Here is an 8759-nt window from a genome sequence, read left to right as displayed (position 1 = left end):
CGGATTGGGTCTCTGAGGAGACTACAAGCCCCAGCATGTAGAGCGATGGGTCCCTTGGCCGGCTCTGTCTTTGTGGGAGTGGAAGTCTTTTGGAGGGTCAGTTTATGTTAGGAAGTCGGTGGATAGCGGGAGAGAAGGCACTTGTTATTTTCCGAATTGGGCCAGTTAAGCATTAGCCACCATCAGTTTGGGTTTAAATATGGTAGCTTCCCCAAACTCGGGGCATGTTTGTGCTTACCCAGAACATGACCTTATACTGCTCCTACTTGTCTTGTAAAACTTGCTTCAAACCCTTTTGACTTAGTCCATGTCACTATACTACCTGTTCTCTGGTTTTTACCGTGCTTACTGCTGTATGTATGAGTCAGTGCACGCTTTAATATTGTATACTCTGGTTCTTAACTTCCTTTCTTTGCCTATTTTTCCAAGTAACCGTTTTGTGTGCGTGTGAGCAACGGATTGTGTTGCACTGATTTTGTATATAACTCCGCCAACACTGCTGCAGGGCTGTGTTCAACAAATTTTGGTTGCAGTAACGTCATATTTAGTACTAAGGTGGGAAATAATACCTATGAAACGGCCTGGGTTCAGGCGCCCCACTCAATGCTGTTTTTTTTGTTTTTTAATGTTTATTTTTGATAGAACATGCGTGCGTGTGGCGGGGAGGGGCAGAGAGAAGGAGGCAGAAGATCCTAAGCAGGCTGCTCCCTGTCAGGGCACAAGGCCCGACCCCCAGATCATGACCTGAACTGAAGTTGGTCACTTCAGTGATTGAGCCACCCAAATGCCCTTAAAATCACTTTTTGAAGCTTAATATAGAAAGTCTTGGTCTTCACAGCCCAAATTCTAGGTGGGCACAGCTCCCTTTCAATTAGTTGAGCCCTGCAATTTGTTGTCTTTATGAGGTGCTGACCTAAGTTTGAGGTTATGCATGACCACTGGCATTAATTTGTCCTTGCTTACACTGAGGTCACTGCAGTCAGGCTGCAAAGTTTCCACAGTTCTCTCATGTAAACACAAGTGATGTTTGCTGTTTCTAATCCTCACACCTCAATCCGGTAAAGGTTCTCCTAGGTAAAACTGTTGCACTGACAAAGTTGATCTTCTGATCCTCCGACCATTTTTTTGGTCAGGCCTCTTTCCGCACTCACTGGTCTCATGCCCTCCATAGCCATTGAGAAAAAATGTTTACCAAACTATGTTTTTTCAAAGTAGCCTCCACCTGAGGAGCTAATGCTAAAACACATAAAACCTGCCTCCTCCGCACCTCCCCCCCACTTTCGAAAGAAAAAAAAGCTTGATGGATAAAATGCTCTCTGTGTGAAGTTTTTCTCTCATGATGATCTTAAGTGTCTTCTGCTTACTTGCCTACCCAGTGAAAAAACAAATCAAGTAGTAATTAAGTAGTAACAAAAAAGCTGGAACCAATCATGCCGATTGACAGTTACTTTGTGGCTATATATATATATATATATTTGTGATTTTAATTGCACATCAGTTTTATCCCCTGTGTAGATGTTCATTAGTAGAGCATTATAAAGCTTTTCCAAAGCTGTTCCACAGAGTACATCCTAACTTCCTGATGTTCTACCACCTAAGAACCACAGGGATACAGGAACCAGTATGTGAGTGATGAATGTCCACGTTCTGCCAGGAATATTTAAAGTGACCAACAGGGGGCGCCTGGGTGACTCAGTCGGCTCAGGTCCTGATCCCAGGGTCAGGGGATTAGAGCCCAGCATCGGGGCTCTACACTCAGTGTGGAGCCTAAGATTCTCTTTCTCTCCGGGGGGGGGGGGCACCTGGGTGGGTGGCTTAGTTGGTTGAGCATCCGACTTCCGCTCAGGTCATGATCTTGCGGCTGGTGAGTTCAAGCCTGGCATTGGGCTCTGTGCTGACAGCTCAGCCTGGAGCCTGTTTCAGATTCTGTGTCTGTCTCTCTGCCCCTCCCCTGCTCATTCTCTCAAAAATAAGCATCCAAAAAAGATTCTTTCCCCATCTGCCCCTCTCCCCAGCTCATGCTCTAAAATTAAAAAAAAAAAAAAAATGGGGGCACCTGGGTGGCCCAGTTGGTTAAGCATCCAACTCTTGGGTTTTGAAAGTTTGTTGGGTTTGAGCCCTGCATGGGGCTCCATGCTGACAGGGCAGAGCCTGCTTGAGATTCTCTCTCTCTTTCTTTGCCCCTCCCCTGCTCATACTCTGGTTCTCACATCAACAAATAAACTTAGAAATAAATAAACAGAAACAAAGTGACCAGCAGGAGAGAGCAATGTTCAACCCAAAGGAATGAAGCAAGAATGCCAAAGTATCAAGCATTATTTTCATTCACTAGAGCCCTGAATCCTATCAAAGTAATCCTAGCTGGATTCTTAGTTACAAACGAGCCAGGGGAATTTAAAACCAGACAAACCAACCAACTAACCAAACAAAATTAGTCAAGAAAGGTAAGACATTTTATTTTACATACAAAAAGGGTGCAAACTGAGTCCTTTCCTCCCCAAATTAGGGAAGAGGTATACTTAAAGATCACATTTGTGTTTTTCCATGGTGCCCTAGGAAATGGGCTACTCTGAGATAACACATCAAGACCCATTTTCCGTTTTCTCCAAAGGCGGCTTACTTCCTCTGCAGAGGAATTTTTCCTAATGGTGTACAAATCTCTCTCCCAGAGGAACCATTTCAAATACACTTGAAATAAACATTCATGTTAAAAAATACTACAAATTTCATTTTCACAGCTGAGCTTTGCGACCAGTGCCGGGGTTTATGAAACAACAACACATATCTAAAATAAAACAAAAAGTTAAAAAAAAAAAAAAAAGGCATTTAACAATAAATCAGACACATCCACACAGCATTTAAAACTGATTTCCACAGCTGATTTATACATTATCTAGTCTTAAAAAATTGCAATCAACATCCCAACATCTTTTTAAAAGTACAATGGGCAAAGATTAAAGAAACAGACAAAATAATAATATAATAAATTAGAGCATGTAATATATCCAATGGGAATTGATGAATCAACATTATTTTCCATTGGGGGGGTTATAATATTTTTGGTTTCATCTCTATCTTTTCTGCTGTTTACTTTTCTGCTTGATAAATGGGGCTCATTCCCAGAGCCAGCCTGCTGTGACACTAGTTTGAGAAGCTCACTTGTTACTTGTTTACTTCCGAGGATATTCCTAAACACATGGTCCCAGCAGCCTGGCCTGTGAGTCTTTATGGAAGTGAAATGCACAGATGAGACCACGTGCGCATGCACGCACATATACACACACACAGGCATACAAGCGCAACCACACACCCATCTGTAAATAGATTTCCCCCCAAAGAAATGGCTCATCTCTCCTGAGACATTCCTAACAGATTGATAAACCTCTTACAAAAGCTTTCAGTGCAAGGGCTGGCCTGGGATTTGGTCTGGAGCTCATGAAGAGGAACACTGAAAATGTCTCACCTGCCCTGAAAGAGGGGGTTTGCAGGGAAGAGGCAGTCAGAACAGCTGTTTTCCTGTGTGTGTTGTTGGGATGACTGCACTGCACCCCCATTTATTACCAAGGATAACCCTCTGCTCTGAGACTCTGAAGGTGGTGATGGCACCGGAAATAAGATTGCGAGGAGTAAAAGAAAAGCGACAAAAGAAATTCTGTCCACAGAACTGAGGTTTCTTTATAACATCAAGTTTGGTAACAAAACTAGAAATATATGGAGTACATGTTCACTTTTTCCTTTGTAAGCTGATCTACAAATACTGGAGTGGACTTCCTGGTTGCTTTTTGAGGAAATTTGTCAACTACTACAGTCTATATCCAGGGAACCTACTTACTATTTTTGAATACAGTGGAGAAACCTATTCTTTTGCACTCAGTCACCTGCAAAAGGAGTTATGAAAAACATGTTTTTAAGACTGCTTAATTCATCAAAGACTTCCAAGATTTCTTATTTGTGGCTAAAACACTGCTCAAACTCTGCAAACCCTCAGAAGGGCCATAGTTTCCTCTCTTCTTTATTTATTCAGAAACAAAGCCACCCCTCCGCTGCCTCCCTCCCCCCACCCCCAAAACAATAAAACCATAGGAATCCCATTTTGATTCCTGCCAACCCGTCATAGGGAAGACTGGGAATCACTGGCCATCAATTTCTAGACAGGGCTTTTCCTGGAGGCCCGGAGTTGCCAAAACAAGAGCCCCCAAAACAAGTGCCTGGTGCTTATATATGGCCAATCCAGATGGGGTGCCTGGTTATCCTGGCTCCCTAAGGGTTGCTGGAATTCATCTGCCCACATTGGGGCAATGGCGGGGACAGTGGCAGTGGACTGGCAAAGGCAATGTTGGCTGTATGGCGCTGTAAGCTCCCAATCTGAGTAATTCGAGCCCTAACGTGGCTGACGTTGGAGACGACACTGTCAGGGCAATTCACTGGGAATGGAAAACTGGTTTCAGTATGAAAATGGAGGTGACTGGGACACACAGGAGGCATGTGGAATTGGGAGAGATGCATCAGAAAATCAAGTTCCTTTGAGATGCTTTCTATGCTGTCATGGAAGTACTTATTTTTGAGAAACATCAGCCATGCTTGCTGACAGGGGCAATTAATTCTATCTTTTGCATACAAAAAAGTTAAGGCTATGATCTTTAGTAACCAATCTGACATACACTTATCATCACTGCATATTTCTGACATTAAAGGAGGTTACTAACACGGAGAATCAACAATGAATATGCACTATCAGTGTCCATTTCCAGTGCACTAACTAAGCTGGGATATAGAGGTGATGGACCCTCTTCTGGCTAACGGCAGAGGTGGTTTCTTTGTACCTGGAATTCATGCAGATAAAACAGGCAAATCAACATTTCTACTGAAAAGCCCAGGATTCTGCTGTCCCCTGTTGCCTCTGCGTTCCAGAGTGAAATGGAGCTTTAACTGGAGGTTAGCCTAGTCACTTGACTTGTACCTTCTTAGACCCTGTTTACTTCTAGACAGACCCAATATAGCAGAATGTTCACTAAGGCTGTCAGGAAAGCACACTGGCTGCTGGCACACTGCCCACCCTTGCAGAGTCCAGAGTGAGACCACTGGGAAATGCCAAGGTGTGTGTAAGTGATCAACCTTTAGCTGCTTGATTGCACAGACATAGGTCATCCTCTGGTCATAAGAGAAGGACCGCTTATGCCTTGGTGGATTCCTGGCCTGCGTGCCTTAATCTGCTCAGGATGCAATACCTGAAGGACCGTAGGGCTTGGGAGACGTCCTCCTAATGGCATACTATTAAGAATATTTTGAGTGAACGCTGCTAGTACTTACTGCTAACTCAGAAGCAACTGCATCAATCCCAAAGAAAAAGATCCTTAGGCACCATGCTGTGAAATGGAGAAAGTTCCAAAACTATAGTGAGTGGATTTGGGTGGGTGGTGGGTGGAGGGAGTGCCCAACCTCAGGGACCCGGCTGAGGCACAGAACTAAGCAACTATAGCAATAGGGTTGAAGAGGGAGCCCTGATGTGCTGGTGGGGATGGAACTGATGGCCAAATTATTCCTTAGGTAGTCTTTTTATTTACTTTTTAATTTTCAGGAAGATCACAATAGAATCTCTCAGAGGCCTGGGACCACCTTGGAGTGCTAACGGCCTTGGAAGAATCACCATTACCCTACATGCCAGAGGGACGTGGGGCTCTTCGCCTTTGTCATGAAAAGCAGATACCTAGTAAGAGATTTTGGGGGGGGGTGGTGCAGAGAATGAGAACAGTGCATTAGGAAGGACCCCCCATAACTGCTTAGGTTTAACCCTTCAAGAGCTAGCCTTTAAAACATTTAAGACCAAAAAAAGTCACAAACTCAGCTGCAGGGGGGCTTGCCCTGAGCCAAGCTGGTCAATGCCTTTGCTTTTTTGTGGAAGCAGAGGTGGGAGGCACTTAGTGGGGTGTGGAGTGCCAGGATGCTAGAGGCTTTGTCACTACTTCCCCTTGCCATCCCTTGAGAGGCAAGGTTTTTTTCTACACAGGGAAAAGGAAGTTAAAGTTTCTATACAGGAAGTTAGAGTTGCCCAAATGCCAATTGAGAAACTGTACATTTCTGTGATGGTGCCTTAACCACTAGGTATTATCAAGGAAGCAAACCTCAATATTCAAAATCCTTGTGGAAAAGGGATGTGACACTGTGTCTCCCAGCCACTCTGTTTTGTATACAGGAAAATTTCTTTTAAAGAAATGAAAGATTACAATCCTTACATGAGCTGAGCAGGTTTGAAGCCAGTAAAATGGTATTTCCTAGCCAAGGCCCGATGGAACAGGTAAAGCCCAGTAACTCTGATCCATGCCACTGTTGCTATCTCTGCTCCATGTAAGATACATCAAGGGACTTGTCAGGAAATGCCAACTACCAGAAAGTATCCCCACATCCTCCAGTCCAAAACACGGCCCTCCATCTCAAGCCAGAGGCAATGATTTCGGAGTTCCCAAAACCACCAGACTAAGTCACCAGCCACCGTCCTCCTTGGTGAGTTAGCTATCTCTACTCCCAGATACAAGGCCTTGTTCCCTGATTTAAGTGGTTCTTTCTCCTCTATCACATCTGGAAAGAGGTCACTGTTTACATAAGCCACTGAACTCAAATGAAAATTGAGCACAGTAAGATTAACTCCATACATTACTTTCCAAGCAGTGAACGAAGAACCAAGACTCTTCATGGTAGTAGATCAGGTGGCTAACCCACATGGGGAGGCAGACAGTGGACTGGGGAAAACACGCTCTAGGTACATGGCCATCTTATTTGGAAGGAGTCTATATCCAAATGAGAAGATAATTTCAGACCTTTCATTTCAGTATCCTTTCCCTTGGAATTTTCCAGCACCAGCCAATCTTATCTTCCTGTTCATACAGCCCCACGTGCTCAGTCCTAAGCATGCTGCTGTGGACCTGCTGGGAGATCTGCAGGTGCTTGGTGCCTGGTAAGGCAGGCCAGCCCAAATGCTATCACTCAGCTATCGGGGCAGACAGTACACAATGATTTTATTTCCTGGCCCTATGATGCCAAATCCTGAGGTTCTTCTGGCAGTTGGAAGGCGGGTTCACTTAGTCCTCCTCTTCTTGTCCACTAGTGGCAATATGGCGGTGGCCATTTCATCACTAATTTTGTCCCCCAAGTCACTAAGAAAGTCACATGGCTATTTAGTTGGAAGTCCCTGGCAGTGGAGGAAACTGGTATTTCCAATTTTTTTGTCAAGCATCTCCTTCTCCTGGTCAGTCTGGCTTGGCTGGCTCATCCCATGTGCTGGAGAGCTAGGCGGTCCAAACTGTAGGCTGATGAGGTCAAGAGGCTCTGGTAGGGACATTCTTCAGCAGCTGAGAAGATGAATGAAAATTCAAGTATGTTTCTTTGCCAACCTGAGTGTTTACTCAGAATGACAAGAGTTTGGCTTCTTCTCTTCTGGGTGCTGCAGACCCAACTTCTTCCATTGAGAATGTCCTCTGGACCCATGTTCTCTCTGAATGGCTTGGCTGGCCCCATCCCCCTCAAAACAGAAAAAAGTAAAACTCCCAATATAACCAGACACAATATGCATCTGCCATGTTTTTTGTTTAAAAAAAAAACAAAACTAAAAGTGCAATAAAGTCAGTTTTTTCCTTTGCTCAGAACAATTTGCATTGTCCTACTACCGTTTGGAGAACAGAGCTCGCTTGTCAAGAGAGCGAAGAATGCCAACGCGCAGGGACAGTAGACTGCAGATTTCTCACAGCTTGTGTCCGACAGTGTAACTTGACAGGAGGGAGGGTGGCAAGAACCTGCACCCCGTGACCAGCTGGGGATGGAGGCTGCAGAGGCACAGAGGACGGAGCCATATTGCCAGGCACACCTGGTAGGTGGAGAACGTTCGTCTCCTGCCAGGCCTGCCATCTTCCCCCTGCCTTCTTGACCGCACCCCCAGCCTCTTGAGCTCCTTCAGCAGACAAAGCCTTTAACTCACTAGCTTTTATGCTGGAGAGGGTTGAGGGTGGGGCAAGAACCGGGAGTAAACTACTGGAGGGAAGAGAATAGTAGTCCTTGAGTTTTTGTGAATGACACCTTCACTGTAAACAATAGGAAGGAGAGTCAACCAGGCAGCCCCGAGGGCAAGCAGTGGAGGAGCCGCAGCTCTGGGACCTGCTCAGAGCTGTAGGCAGGCGGGGATGGCCACTGACCCACTGGGCCCTGGCTGCCTGCACTGGCTCCTTCTGGGGGCATCTGTTTTCTTCTTTTTGGTTTGGACCTCCACCCTCCCCCATAGAGGAGTCCCTTTCAATGAAAAATGGCAGGAGCTGCGGGTGCAATTGAGTTAGAGTCCCCAGGGCCTGAGGACTCCTGGGAGGCACTGGTCACTTGTGGCGCTGGGCAGTCTTCTTCCTTTTCCTCTTAAAGAAACAGCAGCACCTGGAGTACAAGGAACATTGCAAGTCAGTGTGGAAGGCTTACAGCTTCAGACTTCTGCCTGCTTCTGCTTACTGCCCGGCGGGTGGGGGGCAGTTCCCCCCTGGCACCCACCCACAGGGCCACCCACACCCACCACCTACAGTGCACACACTGGAAGCAGTGGGCAGTGTCTGCCAGGAAAGCCAAAGGAAATAGCTACTTCATTTCAATCTGCTACCAAACTCAATCATCAAAATGATGCAGGCTAGGCAGGGTCCAAACAGGTGTTTTTTGGAAGGATGAAGGTTTATCATTGAATCCAGATATTTCATCTTTATCTGGAACCAAGGCTGGGGGCTCCTCAGGGC

General features: G+C 45.6%; 1 protein-coding gene across 9 annotated transcripts in view; it reads right to left on the bottom strand.

Annotated features, from left to right (window-relative positions):
* Window positions 1–2431: 2431 nt before the first annotated feature.
* The window catches only part of CSNK1G1 (casein kinase 1 gamma 1), a 183341-nt gene continuing 177013 nt past the window's right edge, over window positions 2432–8759 (bottom strand). For all 9 annotated transcript variants that reach the window (XM_045447923.1, XM_045447922.1, XM_045447920.1 and 6 more), the window contains one exon: window positions 2432–8412. In XM_045447923.1, the coding sequence (XP_045303879.1) occupies window positions 8358–8412 (55 nt within the window). In that variant the 3' untranslated portion in view covers window positions 2432–8357. The remainder of the gene's footprint in view (window positions 8413–8759) is intronic.

Source organism: Leopardus geoffroyi, chromosome B3 (genome assembly GCF_018350155.1).
Source record: "Leopardus geoffroyi isolate Oge1 chromosome B3, O.geoffroyi_Oge1_pat1.0, whole genome shotgun sequence".
In the NCBI taxonomy this organism is placed as follows: Eukaryota; Metazoa; Chordata; class Mammalia; order Carnivora; family Felidae; genus Leopardus; species Leopardus geoffroyi.
This window is presented reverse-complemented; position numbering and strand designations above follow the sequence as displayed.